Source organism: Callithrix jacchus, chromosome 19 (genome assembly GCF_049354715.1).
Source record: "Callithrix jacchus isolate 240 chromosome 19, calJac240_pri, whole genome shotgun sequence".
Taxonomy (NCBI): Eukaryota; Metazoa; Chordata; class Mammalia; order Primates; family Cebidae; genus Callithrix; species Callithrix jacchus.
In genome coordinates, this window is record NC_133520.1 from 7,833,188 (window position 1) to 7,850,084 (window position 16,897).

Genomic DNA, 16,897 nt, shown 5'->3' on the forward strand with positions numbered 1-16,897 from the left:
TATAGGCGTGAGCCACCATGCCTGGTCTAAATCTCTTTTCTTTATAAACTATCCAGTCTCATGTATTTCTTTATAGCAATGTGAGAACAGACTAATACATATATCCAGACAGATGACAACTTTTTGACTTTGTGCTGTGTTTATTGGGAGGTAACCCCATGGTAAGTCAAGAGGCATCCGCACACAGGAGCAGGTGTATGTAGAGTCACATAAAGGTTGCGGGCCTCTCCATGAATAGGGAGGCCATCTGTGTTCTTCATCTTTAAGCCACCATGCCTGTCTCTGCTGATACCTACTGATTTAAGGTTTGAATTTCCCAGGGCAATCCTCTGCCCAGGTCTCAAGGTGGGAGGCATTGGGGTATGGGGCCTCACTACTGCCTCTGTAAATCAACAACATACACTGTGTGAGTCTAAGGAATTTGGATAAAAAAATCTTCACGAGTTAGGAAACAAAGAAATGTATTCCTACTCACCTGGTTGGCATGAGAGATCTGGAGTCTCTGCAGGAGGCAGAGCAGGGTACGGGGTAAGGACTAACCCCATAACGTTTCCCCCTCTGCGCTGATGACCAGGCCATGTCTTGTCCTCCTCCAGCAGTAAGCCAGCCTCTCCCCAACCCCCTCCCCAGCCTTGTGGTGCTTCAGCAAATGCAAAAGGTTTTCCTGTACCTAACCGGGTCTTCGAAACTCAGAAATCTCCTACTGGGCATGACCACAGCTACAGACTGAAGTAAGGAGGTCTCCGTGGATGCGCTGGGTTCTAAACCATCCTCTAGGAAACTGCTGCTTTGTGGAAATAAACACCACCTTCCAAGCAGCCGGGTGAGGATAACTGCGTGTACACATCATGGGTAAGGAATGGAATCACCATGTCCTACTCAGGACTTACTACCAGCACTACCAGTCAGTAACTTACTGCGCAAAACTACAAAACAACCGGAGCGGGGATCTAGCCTCCTGGCAGATGGTGATCTCCGATGGGGTGTGACCCAGGACAGCAGCTCCTGTACTGGGAGGTGAGGACCAATGGGACCCCTGGCCTGAAAGGCAGCCAGGAAAACTGGGCGCATTTTACCACACGAGGGCGCTGCGGACACAGAAATGGGAGCCGACCCAGCTGCCCTGTGCTGAACGGACCCAGCCTCTCCAAGTATCTTCCATTCAATTTTTTTTTTTTAATGAGTGCTGATGAATTTAAGATTTCCAAGCCACGTAACTGCGTCAATTCTGCGTCGTTTTTATGATAGAAAGCAGGGAGTCTGACAAATTCAGTTAGTCATCTATTCTCACTGTTAGACAACTGCAAGGTCTGGTTTAGAAAATTGTCTGGATTGGTAAGAATCGTCTGCAGCACCCCAAAATGCCAGCTCTAGTTACTTCCTAAAATATTAATCACTACATATAATCACGTATGTTCTCACACTAATCTGATCACTATCAATATTTTGGTGTAAAGCATTATTTGCAGTAAAAAAAATACTATGCTAATTAAGTTTAAATGCAACTTAACTCAGTTATTAAAAGCAATAATTTTAAACCATTAAAATAAATTTAATAATGCATGAAATTAAAATTTTCATTATATTCTACTAGACATTCATAACAGCGAAATACACTATTCGGCAAGTTCCAGTGTCTTCTCAAAGGAAGACAGATGTGACCACCAAGCATATGAAAAATGTTCAATATTACTGATCACTAGGGCAACGCAAATCAAAACCACAGTGAGCGGCCATCTCACACCAGTCAGAATGGCTATTACTAAAAAGTAAAAAAAATAACAGGTGCTGGTGAGGCTGTGGCGAAAAGGGAACATTTATATAATGTTGGTGGGAATGTAAATTGGTTCCACCACCATGAAACGCATTCTGGAGATTTCTCAAAGAACTTAAAATAGAACCATTATTCAACCCAGCAGTCCCATTACTGGGAATATACCCAAAGGAATATAAATCATTCTGCCACAAAGACACATGCATGCATATGTTCCTCACAGCACTATTCACAACAGCAATGACATGGCGTTAACCTAGATACCTATCAACAGTGGACTGGATAAAGAAAATGTGGTATGCATAAACCATGGAATACTGTGCAGCCGTAATAAAAACAAGGTTATGTCCTTTGCAGCAACATAGAGTTGGAGGCATTATTCTAAGAGAATTACTGCAGGAAAAGAAAACCAAATACCACATGCTCTCGCTTAAAAGTGGAGGCTAAATAATGAATACACATGGATACGAAGAAACGAACAACAGACGGGGGTCTTTTGAGGGTGGAGGGTAGGAAGAGGGTGAGGATCGAAACACTGGCAGGTACTATGCTCATTACCTGGCTATCAAAATAATCTCTACACCAAACTCCCAGCAATACACAATTTACCAATATAAAAAACCTCCACCTGTAACCCTGAACCTAAAGTAAAAGTTGGAAATAAGAAAATAAGTACAGAAAAAGATTGCAGGGTCTTCCCTAAACACAGAATCAGCTCGAGATGCTTAGTGCGCCCCTGCTGGTAATCAACCTTTCTACAGTCTGCCGAAATCTAGGCCCCAGTGACATTTACTTAGAGTGCAGGGATAAAACCATGGAGGTTTCAAACTGAAAGAAACAAGGAACTCCCGACATCAGGTGATCGGTTCGCCTCGGCCTCCTAAAGTGCTGGGATTACAGGCGTGAGCCACAGGCCACCACAGGCCACCACAGGCCACCAGCGTTGTTTAAGGTTGTCCGGTAGTCCAATGTGCAGTGTAGTGAGTGGAACCCCCCGTCCCGGGTAGATCTCACTGCTGATCTCCTCTTACTCCGTCTTCTGCTGACCACCCTAGCTGCAGGCTTTCCAGGGGTGTCTCACTTACTCACAGGGTGTAGTGATGAAGAAATCCGTGTGAGGCTGTGTGAAAGGAACCCGGGAGAAGCATCTCCTCCTTCTCCTACTTATGAAAGAAGCTAAAAAGCCCTGGAGTACCTGGGTGTGCCATCTTCCACTCCCTCTTGCCCAATCCCTAAAAGTCCCTCTGGGAAATATTTCAAATGACACAGGTGTAATCAAAAAAGCAAATGTAGAAGGAGACCTCCTTAAATAAAGGAGGTCTCCGTTCTCATGTGGGAAGCTTCTGACATGCATATATTGTGAGGGGACTCCAGCAAGAGTCTCGGATAGGTTTGCCTCCTTAAATAAAGGAGGTCTGCTGGCAAATTCTTCAGCAACATGATTGTACTCCTACTCCACCCGCTCCTGATCCCTAGCCTCCTCTTTTAATCATTTGGGCTTTGCTTAATCAAGGAATAGGAGCAGCTCTGGAGTGAGTTCCCAGCAAGAGCGTCGCAGAAGGTGAGCAATCTCCGCATTTCCAACCAAGGTACCAGGTGCATTTCAATGGGACTGCTTGGACAGTGGGTGTAGCTTAAGAAGGACAAAGAAAAATGACGTTCAGATGCTTTCAGCTTGCTTCTGACAGAGTTAATGAACATGAAATTCAGGGTAATCTTCATTATGCCAAAGCTAATGCCTGTTCTTCCTCTCCATTTTTTACTGAGCACAATTGTCCTGCTTCTTTCAGAGGGCAGCCCTTGACACCGATGACCTCCAGCCCACCCACAGTGACTGGGGCCCAATACAGGTTTGTCAGATGACCTGAAAACGGCTTTAACAAGGCATCAGAGTTGTGTACATGGCTGATATTCATGGACTTTTGACAGCCAGCCAGACTGCAAGTCCTCACTTGGCCACATGCTGGCTCTGCAGCCTCAAGAGCAAGTTACTCACTTTCTCTGAGTCTCAGTTTCCTCATCTGAAAAAGAAGAATCAAAACACTACCGGCCTCAATGGCTATCATTTTCCACCATGACCCGCGGTAAAAATTACATTTTACACAGTTTCCTAATACTCTCTCATGTGTACATGTCACATATAACAAGCACAAGTTGTGCAAGACAATTCCTAACCCTTCTACATATAGTTTACTCCAATATCTTTTATTGCATCCTATTCTTTTTTTAAAAAGTGTTGGTCAGGACCCGCTACACGGATGTCAGAACCCAATAATGGGTTGTGACCCACAGTCTCAAAGGGAACTAGAATTAAATGAGATAATGCATGTAAAGTGTTTGGCACGCTGCCTGTAGCCTGGTAAGTGTTCAATGGCCGTAGCCATGATGCTTGGTGTCATTTTCATAGATGTCATCATTATTGCTAGTTCAAGAAATCCCTGAAGCCTGGTAGAGACCGCTGTTCTTACACCAGAAAAGAGATGTACTATCTCAAATCCTAACCCATCCAAACCCAGGTTCTGGGGACTGAAAATCTAGTGATCGTGATTTATAAAAACTTTGTTTCTCAGCAGCTGGAAAGGATAGGACTGGGACCCTATCCTTTCCCAATCCACACAGCCAGTAAGTGGTGATGCTCAGAGTCCAAGCACAGCTGTCCAGCTTCAAAATCTCCCTCTCTGGACATTTCCTGGAGAAGCACTTCCTGAGTGAAAAAGATAAAACACCAAGAGTTTTCTGCAAGCTTCTCCACAGTTCTTTCATAAGGCGGAGTGAGGACTGACACAAACAAGACATTCCATTAAAAATATCGAGTTTAGCTCATCAGAACAGTGAGCAAAACTCAGTAAACACTGACCCCACCATGGCTGACTACAGAGGCAGGAAGCATGGGTCGACTGTATTATTTTTAAACTGCATTGTGCTGCATTCCCAGAACTCAAGCACATCACACTGACCCAAGGAAGTAGCCTTTTAAAAATTGCTTAATATTCTGAGCTACATGGAAAAAGTACAAAATACTTTAGGCCACAAAAAGTATAAACGTTACACAATACATTCTCCCATCGCGCGGTGTTTTTGCAATAAATGATGGCCTGAATTTCATCCTGAGGTTTGCTATTTTTTAATGATTAATTGGTCTGGTAAATATTTATGGGTTCTATCATATTACATTAATATTTAACAGAGTCCTACTAATTAAAGAGTTACGGTTTTGTGATGGTACCAGGCAGACAGTTAATGCATTAGCCCTGTAACTACTGGGCTTCCGATTTAAGGAAGAATAAATCAGCAACATTAGCATCATTTAGTAGGAAGGATTTTTTTTTTTCTTTTTTTTTTGAGACGGAGTTTCCCTCGTTACCCAGGCTGGAGTGCAATGGCGCAATCTCGGCTCACCGCAACCTCCGCCTCCTGGGTTCAGGCAATTCTCCTGCCTCAGCCTCCTGTGTGGCTGGGATTACAGACACGCGCCACCATGCCCAGCTAACTTTTTGTATTTTTAGTAGAGACGGGGCTTCACCATTTTGACCAGGATGGTCTCGATCTCTTGACCTCGTGATCCACCCGCCTCGGCCTCGCAGTAGGAAGGATTTTTTTCCAATGTGGATGGCCAGAGGACTGTTCCAACAAGCTTAGAGCATCTACCTTATTTCTATTTCTGTAAGTCCATCACTGTGCAGGAATAAAATGACAAATGGACTTGGGAGCACAGATTTATTTAACAGCTTATTTTCACTATTTATTTATTTATTTAAGAGATGGGGTTTCACCAGGTTGCCCAAGCTGGCCTCAAACTCCTCGACTCACACGACCCGCCCACTTTGGCCTCCCAGAGTTCTGGGCCACACCCGGCCTTTTTTTTGTATTCTTATTTTCAGTTTATTATTTAAAAAAAGAAGAAGAATCCGCTCTCACCGCCTAGGAAAGCAACATGAGATTTACATTAGCCTTAGGTTCAGTTTGACAAGTTACAGGAGAGCAAAAATTATGGGTTGGCAAGTTACAGGACAGCAAAAATGTATCAGCCGAGGACAAATGTGTCTTTTTTTCTTATTTTCTTGGCACAAAATCTTAAAGTTGATACCAAAATAATCTGTTCTTTAGTGGAGACAACTCAAGAAAAATTTTGTTCCCTAAAAGCAAGTTTCTCAGAAAATCATGGATGAATGACAGGACTCCTGCGGAGGAACGGCTGCTTCACAGACGAATTTCTACCCAAGAACTAATTTCCACCACAAGCTTTAGTAACATACATTCTTAACACAGAGCATTCACTTCATTTGGTGTTTAGCAAGCATTTAATGAATCCGATGTCATTTGCACCCTACTAGACAACGTGGGAAACTAGAACCGGGAAGCAGGCGGGTTTACTGGGAAGCCCGTGAGGCTTGAGCCTCAGGCCCCTTCTTTACACAGAACCTTTCAAGTCCCTGAACCTAACCTAATTTTATTTTTGTTACCTTTTTTTTTTTTCCTAAAGGTCCCCCAAATTGTATAAACTTCAGGTCCTACCAAGTCTAGATTCATTCTTAGAGAGAAAAATCTAGTTCCTTCCCTCAAGAAACCAGTCTCCTAAGCACACTGGAGCCTCTTCCTCTCTAGCACTCTCCATGGCCCTCCCAACCCCACCCTCGTGTCACCTCTGATCATCTCTGACCCCCATGGTCCCTGCACTCCCCTAACTCAGTGCTTCTGCAGACACTGTGGGCAGGAGATTCACCTGGGATGATGCTGCCAGCACAGAGGTACAGGCTTTGTCACAGTGCTCATGTAGGTTTCAGGTAAGTCCTGCTAATCTGCACTTAAAAGACTCTTAGCTACGTGAGGTGGCTCATGCTATAATCCCAGCACTTTGGGAAGTCAAGGCAGGCAGAGTCCAGGAGTTTAAGACAAGCCTGGAGTTTAAGACAGGGAGACCCTGTCTCTACAAAAAATACAGAATTTAGCCAGGCATGATGGCATACGCCTGTAGTCCCAGCTACTCAGGAGATTGGGAGGCTAAGGTCACCTGAGCTGGGGAGTTCAAGGCTGCAGTGAGCTGTGATCGCACCACTGTATTCCAGTCTGGGTAACGGGTGAGACCTTGTCTCAAAAAAGAAAAAAGAAAAAAAAAAAGACTCTCTTGTGATTGGGCCTTGCCTTGATATTTCTGTCTCAGGCTTCCCTGCCTTTCAGTGATTGTTCAAGAGAGTTGCCAGAATATGTGCCTGGCACACTGCACAGGCGTTCAGCAGATATTTGTGGGAAGAATGCAAATCATAATTACTTCCTTACTCAGAATCTTTACCAGCTCATCAATATCCATAGTATAAAATCCAAACTCCTTGATGTGATGGCCTCTAGCCAGCTCCAGTCCAGCTTCCCTGACATTTCTCCTTGACCCTCATGTGATTCAAAAATACTCCCAAGCACCCTTTCATTCATGGCCTCTCATGCTTCTAGGCCTCCCACCCACCGGTCCCCTTTACCCATAATGACCCTCCATTGACCCTGGTACACAGTCCACACAAGTACATGATGAACAGCATTGCTTCCCGGGAGCTGGACCTGACCCCTCCCCTGCCCAGGCTTCCCGGGAGCTGGACCTGACCCCTCCCCTGCCCAGGCTTCCCGGGAGCTGGACCTGACCCCTCCCCTGCCCAGGCTTCCCAGGAGCTGGACCTGACCCCTCCCCTGCCCAGGCTTCCCGGGAGCTGGACCTGACCCCTCCCCTGCCCAGGCTTCCCGGGAGCTGGACCTGACCCCTTCCCTGCCCAGGCTTCCCGGGAGCTGGACCTGACCCCTTCCCTGCCCAGGCTTCCCGGGAGCTGGACCTGACCCCTCCCCTGGTACATAGTCCACACAAGTACATGATGAACAGCATTGCTTCCCGGGAGCTGGACCTGACCCCTCCCCTACCCAGGCTTCTGGGGAGCTGGACCTGACCCCTCCCCTGCCCAGGCTTCCCAGGAGCTGGACCTGACCCCTCCCCTGCCCAGGCTTCCCGGGAGCTGGACCTGACCCCTCCCCTGCCCAGGCTTCCCGGGAGCTGGACCTGACCCCTTCCCTGCCCAGGCTTCCCAGGAGCTGGACCTGACCCCTCCCCTGGTACACAGTCCACACAAGTACATGATGAACAGCATTGCTTCCCGGGAGCTGGACCTGACCCCTCCCCTGCCCAGGCTTCCCGGGAGCTGGACCTGACCCCTCCCCTGCCCAGGCTTCCCTTCTCCAGGCAGATTTAGGCAGTTCTACTTCTACACATCTCTGGTACCTTCTAAATGTGTACATTAAAGCACTTCTGATGCTGGGCTTCGTTGTTCCCTGGCCATGCCTCTCACATTGAAACATTCTAAAGGGCGGGATCTAGATCTTTTCATCTGTGTCCAGGTTCCTACACACCATGCCTGGCCCACAACAGATGACTGGTTTTTAAAAAGTAACAAAGGCACAGAGGAATTCAAATAGATCACAAATGACAAGATAACATCATCAAGTAGACAACTTCTGTATCAATTGCTATTTCTCTTTTCTTTTTTTTTTTTAATGAGACAGGGTCTCTCTCTGTCACCCAGGCTGGAGTACAGTGGCACAATCTCTGCCTCCCAGGCTCAAACCATCCTCCCACCTCAGCCTCCCAAGTAGCTGGGACTACAGGCATGCACCACCATAGCTGGCAAATTTTTATATATATTTTTTTTTAACAGAGTTGGGGTTTTGCCATGTTATCCAGGCTGGTCTCAAACTCCTGAGCTCAAGCAATCCTCCTGCCTCAGCCTCCAAAAGTGCTGGGACTAAGGGCATGAGCCACTGAGCCTTGCTGCTATTTTTCAAATTATCAAATAATATGAAGTGCCTACATGTATGATAATTTATACTAGGCTCTGTGCAAAGTTTTATCCTAACGAACAATGTTTATCAACAAACTAGGGGCCGGGCACAGTGGCTCATGCCTATAATCTGAGCACTTTGGGAGGCTGAGGCAGGTAGCTCACCAGAGGTCAGGAATTCGAGAATGGCCTGGCCAACATGGAGAAATCCTACCTCTACTGAAAATATAGAAATTAGCCAAGTGTGGTGGTGCGTGCCTGTAGTCCCATCTACTCCGGAGGCTGAGGCAGGAGAATCACATGAACCCAGGAGGCGGCGGTTGTAGTGAGCCCAGATTGCGCCACTGCACTCCAGCCTGGGTGATACAGCGAGGCTTCATCACAAAAAAAAAAAAATAGGGCATATTTTACTCACACAAAAGGAAGTGCAGTCATTCAGGGAAGCAAAGAATTGAAAGGGTGTTTAAGAGCCTCTCCTCCCACAGTGAACGACTTTGGATCTCTAAATTGGAACTGTCTCCCCAGCTCTGCAGATGCTGGAGTTACAAGTCATGTGTTCCAATACCAGCACCACCACTTCTCTGCCAGGCAAAGTGTACAACACCTCTGAGCTTCATTTTCCTTATAAAAAGGAGACATTAACACGAACGTCACAGGACTATTGCAAAGATCAAATAAAGTCATTTCTCTGAAGTGATTATTTAGCTCAATGCCTAGCTCGCAGTAAACACTCAATAAATGATATTCGTCATTGTTACTCCCACTGCTCAGAAAGTTTAGGTCACCCCTCAGGCTTAATGTGACAGCTAATGCTTCTCATTACCAAGCAGTATGCAGCCATACGTATTTCGTGTAGAGTTCAGGGTTTCTTCTGGGTTCTAATGTAGTCTTCCCTTAAGACCACAAAGGTATGTCCTTGAAAAGGGGGGACATTTCTGGTGTCAATCACAAAAGGGCATGTGGGTGCCCTGGGAGAGAACTCAGGCCACAGCATGGTATGTCTCCAGGACAGACTGCCTGTGTCCTCTTGGCCTCCACTTGGGGCATGGGGCTTCTAAAAGTCTCAAATCTTCGAGAGCACTGCTGAGTGATGGAGAAGGGAAAATGGCGATTCTCTTGATCTTCCTTCCCTCGGCTATCTCTGAGCTGTGATTACACATTCCAACCTCAGATTTGCTACAATTTCGAGTTTTAACTGTTTGCATTGGGGCTCAAGCATTAAAGGGTGAGAGCAACGCCCCCCTGAGGCCAGTGAGTTGATGGCAGCAGCAATGAGTGAAGGACTCCACAAGGTTAAGGTGCATTTAAGGAAGCAGTTTCCCTGCTATTGACCTTGGTGGATCTGAGTTGGCGCTGGCTAGAGCAGAGTTCCCTTAGCACCGCGAGCAGCACATCTTAGCACAATGCACAAAAGCTGTGGGTCGCTTACCTCTTCAAAAGCATCGCAGCCCGTCACCACGATATTTGGCCTGAAATTCTCCATTTTTACTTTTTTCTCCATCCTGGTATTCAAATCTACCAGCGAGGCATCCGTCATGACCAGGAGGGGACTGTAGTCTGGGTAAGCCACCTTGCCAAGAACACAAGAAAGTCAGGTCCCCACCACTCCACAAAATGGCTTAGACCAACTGCAAAGCTAAGTAACGTCCAGAAGCCAACCCACACTTCAGTGCCGAAGAGGGGAGCAGTGTTTGGGAAGGAGAGACTTCAGGCTTGCAAGTGACCAGGAGCTGAAGCAGTTCCCACCCATACACAGGGACAGGGCTGCAGCCAGGGCCGGCTCTGGGCCAATATCACCCACCAGGCTTCCTCTTCCTGGGTCCCCACTCCCACTCCAGCAGTGACCCCTTTCCACATCATCCTCAAACAGCGGGGTCCTGCTGCCAATCAGCTATACTCCAGTAATAATTTCCTCAACAACACCATTCGCTCGACAGGCATTGATTGAACACCTACCAGGCACTGTTCTGGTAGGAAACCACAGTAAAGAAAGCAGATAAAAAACCCTGCCCTCAAGGAGCTTGTAAATTAGGGGCTATGGAGAGAAACTCCCTGAGGTCTTTGTATTTTAAGCGTTAACTCATGGCAGAATCAAAGACTTTGGTCTTTGGCCCAGAGGGCAGTTTTCCTTAGGGGAGGCAGCTTGCCAGCCCCTGAAATAAGCACACCTCATAGATTGTGACGGGAGGGTCAGAACTAAGTCCGCTTCTGTAATTCCAGGAAACTTGGATTTAGTCCCAAACAAACTTCTCACTTTTGTTTCTCCAACCAGTTTTCTCTTTCATCTCATCTGCCTGGCAGTCACCCCTGGCTCCCCGCTGCACAATATCTCCCATATTTAATCCTCCATACACCCTAGAGATCCCAGTCTTGAGGCATCTTCCGTATCCACTTTCTTCTCCATCCCCCAATACCTCTGCCTACCAGGTTGTGCCCTAATTATCACTCACCGAGGCCATTATCACATTTTCTTAACTGAGGTTCCCAGAGAGGCTCTTTGCTGGCCAGGAAGGAAGCCAGAAAGAGAAGGGTAACTAGTAGGAGTGAAGGTGAATCTCTGTAAGCTCACCTGGTAATTCCAATTAATAGGAGCTAGAAGTTTTTTTGATGTTCTTCCCTTCATGTTTGTCTCAAATTGAACCAATCTGTACGCTTCTGTTTTCAAGAAGTTGGTGAACCACTGAGCTGCCTCATTGCCACAGTCTCTGCCTTTAATGTCAAGGCCAAATATTCTGGAAAGGTCACAAAAGAACACCAGGTTACTTACTTATATCAATACACTGAGGGATGGTGTCAAAGATGGACAGCTGGACTGTTGGGACCTGACGATCCCAGAGGGCTGTTAAGTGGTCCTTGGGTCAAAGCTGGGCAGAAGCACAGGACATAGGAGTAGAATGTGGCTGGGGAAGAGCTACCCAAACCCTAATGTACGCACAAAGCCTCCAGGATCTTGTCTGAATGTAGACTCTGGTTCAGTAGGTCTGAGTTGGAGTCTGAGATTCTGTGTTCCCAACAAGCTTCTGGATGCCTAAGCTGCTGGTCCATGAACCATGCTTTGAGTAGCAGGGATTTAGGGCACTTTCACAAGAGGAGAGGGGCTGCCCTGTGGCCGATGCACCCTGAGCTTAGAATCCAACAGACCCAGGTCAAATTGGAACTCTGCCATCCTCTAGTTCCGTGACCATAAGCAAATCATTTAACTCCTCTGACCTGTCTCCAGTTGTAAATTAGAGATAATAATATGGTACCTACTTATGCCCCTTGGTGGGAACAGATAACTTTAGATAACACGGCGGCCCTCAAGGTTTTCTTGCTTTAATTCCACTAGAGGAGTTTTTAAAAGCTTCACAGAACTGTAAGTTGACAGGTCAACTTTTTCATCATAAGTTTAATTTGTTCTGAAAGATAATTTCCATTGAATTCTAGACATTGATATTTAAAACAAAATGATTATGCTTTTAAAAGTATGGAATGGGATCTAAATGCCATGTGGTTTGATATCCACCATTACCCATTTAAACATTTTTGTATTACTATTCTTTTTATTCATGAACACATATGTGTATTATTTTACTTACGTAATTTTATCCTAATATATATAAATAATATGTACAAATATATATAAAATAAATGCAATATATTAAAAATATAAATAAATAAAATATATAATACATATTAGGTTAAAATTACACAAGTAAAATAATATTCATGTTCGCAAATAAAAAGAATAATATAAAAATGTTTAAATGGTTAATATATATAATATAAATTAGATATACATATATTTACTGAGACAGAGTTTCACTCTTGCTGCCCAGGCTGGAGTGCAATGGCATGATTTCGGCTCACTGCAACCTCCACCTCCCTGGTTCAAGTGATTCTCCTGCCTCAGCCTCCTGAGTCGCTGGGATTACAGGCATGCACCACCACATGCAGCTAATTTTGTATTTTTAGTAGAGACAGGACTTCTCCTTGTTGGTCAGGGTGGTCTCAAACTCCCAATTTAAGGTGATCTGCCCACCGTGGCCTCCCAAAGTGCTAAGATTACAGGCGTGAGCTACCACACCCGGCTTTTATCCTATTGATCACTTACTGTATTTCTTTTGAATCAATTAAATTTGTTTTTTTTTTTTTTTCTTAAGCTTTCAAGTGTGAAGAAATGTTTTCAGGACTGAGTTATTACAGTTATGATTTGTATGCAATTGGCCATAACAAAATAGCTATGCTATATAGATTAATAATTACTGAACATAAAAAATGAGATTTTATTTGAAATTAAATGCTTAATGAACCCTATAGAGTATCCATAAAACTCTGAATGAATCTTATATATTGCCAGAATAAGACAAGGTTCAGTATCAATTTTATTCCTTTCTTTTAAATAAACCCTGCAGAATTTTTTCACACAAATAAATAGAAACGGAAGTTGCGTTTTAGTAATTTCACTTATTCTTTGAACCTCTAGGCAATATTTGTTACATAGTGATTTGTCATCCATAAGTACTTTTAATTATTTATCAGCAAGAATTTGATTGGAGGCCCCTTCAATTTAATGTAAGACAATGAGTTTTTACCACTGACTTGAACAGCAGATTTCCCCGTCATTAACGCCACCCTCTTTATCCAGCCTAGCATTTTGCATTGTTTCGGACCCTGTATGTTTTTCCCTCCAAGGGTAATGCCCCTAGTAAGATGTGGGGTGGGCAGATAAAAGCCTTTCCTCTGTACAAAGAGGAAAGGCTTATGGTGGGACAGGAGAACTTGCTGATTATCGATATGATTCAGAGGATCGGAAATTGATTCCCCTACCCTCATCTACCATGGGAAGGGCTTGCCACTCCCACAGGAAGGCTCACACCACTGCGAGGAGGACTCCTGAGGAATCCAGTGTGGACACCTGAAGTGCTCCCACTTAGATGAACCCGTGTACCCTACAGCTCACAATCCTGGTCTGAGGGTAGAGACTCTACCCTCTCGCCTCCTCTCCCATCTACTGCCAGATCTCAGTGCTGTTCCTTTCACAGTTACTGAGCCTTTTCTTTCTCTCTAAACCTCCTTCTTGAAGTCACTGTTTCACCTCTGATTAACTCTTGGCTCTGTGGACATCTCTGATCGTCTCCTGGCCTTCTGCCTTTCCCCTAAAACTGATTCCATCTCGCTGTTCGGCAGTTCCCTAAGAATCTGCTCCTGGATGGAACTCTTCCCTCATCCCCTCAGAGCAGCACTGGTACGTAAGTGCACTCATGCCACCCACAGCGTTCTCCGCCCAAGGAAGCTTATGGGTGGCACTCTGAAAAGTAGAAAGCCCTCAACAGGGCAAGGGAACACTGACTGACCAGGGCCTCTTCCCACCCATGAAAGGATCCCTCCACCAGGCCTGTCTTCCATCCCTGCAGCTGACAGTAGCTTTCCCTCTGCCATTCCGTCTTCTCCAAATCTTGCAGAATTTTCTGCAGAATCCACTCTCTTCCACATTTTAAAACAAAATGTCTCATCAGAACATGCCGCAGAAAAACCCGACCCTCACTCTGTGCATCCAATAAAACGTCATGATTAAGCAATCTACTAACTCACAAAGCAAAAATAACTCACTAAAAATTAGGGAAGAGGGCCTAAAAACTTGAATAGACTCTTACAAAGACTGGCAAATTCTACCAATACTTAAAGAATAAATAATTCCAATCTTACACAGCAAACCAAAAAAGTGATTTTAAGAGTTGCCATGTAATGGTGGAAGAAGAGTAAATGTTTAGGACTAAATCTAACAAAACATGTAAAATTTCATTATAGATAAAATTATAAAACTTTATTAAAGAGATCAAATAAGATACAATTAAGTGGAGAAAAATAATATTCAAAGATAGGGTAGATTAATACAATAAAGATAATAGCTATTTAAGAACTAATATCTAATTATGTACCTACTGTGTACCAGGTTCTCTTGCAAGTGCTTTATTTAAACACACACAGATGCACACGCACACATATTTTCACATCAATTTTCTCTAAATTGAGCCATAAATTCAATGTAGGGTTGAAGTCATTTCTTATTTTCCCCTACTTTAAAACATTAGCTGCACCTTTTAAGGCAATAATCAGGCCAGGTGCAGTGACTCATGCCTGTAATCCCAGCACTTCGTGAGGCCAAGGCAGGCAGAAGTTCAAGACCAGCCTGGCCAACATGGCAAAACCCCATCTCTACTAAAATACAAAAATTAGCTGGGTATAGTGGTACATGCCTGTAATCCCAGCTACTCAGGAAGCTAAGGCAAGAAAATGGCTTGAACTCAGGAAGCAGAGATTGCAGTTGCCCAGGCTGGAGCTGAGATGGCACCATTGCACTCCAGCCTGGGCAATAAAAGCAAAACTCCATCTCAAAAAAAAAAAAAAAAGATAATAATGATTCATAAAACCTTGCAATAATAAAAAATCTATACCAGTCTATAGTTAGTCTAAAAAAAATTAACACCACACAAGGTGAACAGAGAAAGCTGATTCAAAAATAAGTATAGAATACTATAAAGTTCATGACACTTCAGCCTTGTTCAAATGGCTGTTGAGGGACTTCTTTTTCTTTTTTCTAACTTGAAGTTGTTGGTTTATGTTATTTGATTTTGAGCTCTGATGGGCTGGCTGTGGTAATCGCTCTGTCACTCACCATCTGTTAGGGGTTAAATGTTTGTGTCTCTCCAAAATTCCTGTGTTGACACCCTCACCCCCAATGTCGGGTCTTTGGGAGGTAATTAGGTCTTGATGAGGTGGAGCCCTCATGCTGGGATTGGTCCCCTTATGAGAAGAGGTAGAACCACACAGACGCTCTCTCTCTTCATGCAGGCACCAGGAAAGGCCATGTGAAGACATATGAGAGGTGGCCACCTACAATCCTGAAAAGGGACCTCACCAATCCACCAGCACCTTGATCTTGGAATTCCTATCCTCCCAAACTATGAGAAATAAATGTCTGCTGTTTAAGCCACCCAGACTATGTGTTTTGTCACAGCAGCTGGCACTAACTAAACACACTAATTTATATCATTTCTTCAGTTTTTAGCAGTTCCCTTGGCAACCAATCCATTAAAAATAGCTGATAAATACAGGCTGAACTAGGTACAGCATGTCTAACCTGCTGAAGAGGGCAGTGTGCTGATTGCATCTGTGTCAATCCAAATACACAGGTCTCGGTCATTGTCACCAAACTGCCAGGGCACCAAGCTCTCTATTCCCACTGCATCCAGATCTACGCTTGATGCGTGGAACAGAATGACATAGGAAGAGGCTGCAGGCTGGGTGCGGTGGCTCACACCTGTAACCCCAGCACTTTGGGAGGCAGAAGCAGGTGGATCACCTGAGGTCAGGAGTTCGAAATCAGCCTGGCCAAGGTGGTGAAACCCCATCTCTACTAAAAATACAAAATTAGCTGGGCGTGATGGTGCATGCCTGTAATCCCAGCTACTCAGGAAGCTGGGGCAGGAGAATCGTTTGAACCTGGGAGGCGGAGGTTGCAGTGAGCTGGGATTGTACCGTTGCACTCCAGCCTGGTGACAAGAGCAAAACTCTGTCTCAAAAAATAAAGAAAGAAAGAACAGGCTGCACTTGGGGTCTTTGTCAGACCTAGGCAACTCCCCTACAAGGGCTTTCTCTTTCCCTCTTTCCATCCAGGAAGGTGTGTGTGTCCCTAGATTTCTGCCTGTTTAGCTGGTAAAGAGCCTTTGGGGGAAAAACTTGCTCGCTGTTGGCCACACAATGAGTCTACAAGCCAACACCCATATTACTCATGTGACACACGTCAGTTATGTATTTACCTATGGGCTTCACATGTCTTCCAGTCAAGCTGAGATGGCTACACTCTTCCTCTGCAATGAATTGATGGGCTCAAAACCCGTCATTTATGAAAAAGCTCTTCTTTTCCCTACACATACACGTTAAAAGCAAAAGCCTTAGGAGGCATGTGGGTTCAAATCCCAGCTCTGCATTTTCAGGGCAGTGATCTAAGGCCTCATTTCCTCATTTGCAAAGTGGAATTAATGAAACCCCCACATGGGCTTGCTAAATAATTACCGGAAATACTGAATTCAGCAATTATGGCTTCAGACTTTTGCAAACTGGGAACCATGAGTGGTGGATTTCAGCTTAGACACTTTGCTTGAAAAAGCAAGAGATGAGAGTTGAGGGAGCAACTCTGAGGCTCTCTGAGCCCTGGACCTCGGACAACACCAACTTCCACACACTTTTTCAAAAGCTCAGGTTTTAAGGTGTGTGGAAGTTAGTGTTGTCCAAGGTCCCAAAAGCTTGACAAGGGGTCCAGATCATC

General features: G+C 44.9%; 1 protein-coding gene across 1 annotated transcript in view; it reads right to left on the reverse strand.

Annotated features, from left to right (window-relative positions):
- Positions 1-16,897, reverse strand: part of MTARC2 (mitochondrial amidoxime reducing component 2) — a 31,876-nt gene that overhangs the window by 7,038 nt on the left and 7,941 nt on the right. Inside the window, exons 3-4 of the mRNA XM_078356480.1 lie at positions 11,156-11,318; positions 10,016-10,156 (exon numbers count right to left, since the gene is read on the reverse strand). Coding sequence (XP_078212606.1) covers positions 10,016-10,156; positions 11,156-11,318 — 304 coding nt within the window. The remainder of the gene's footprint in view (positions 1-10,015; positions 10,157-11,155; positions 11,319-16,897) is intronic.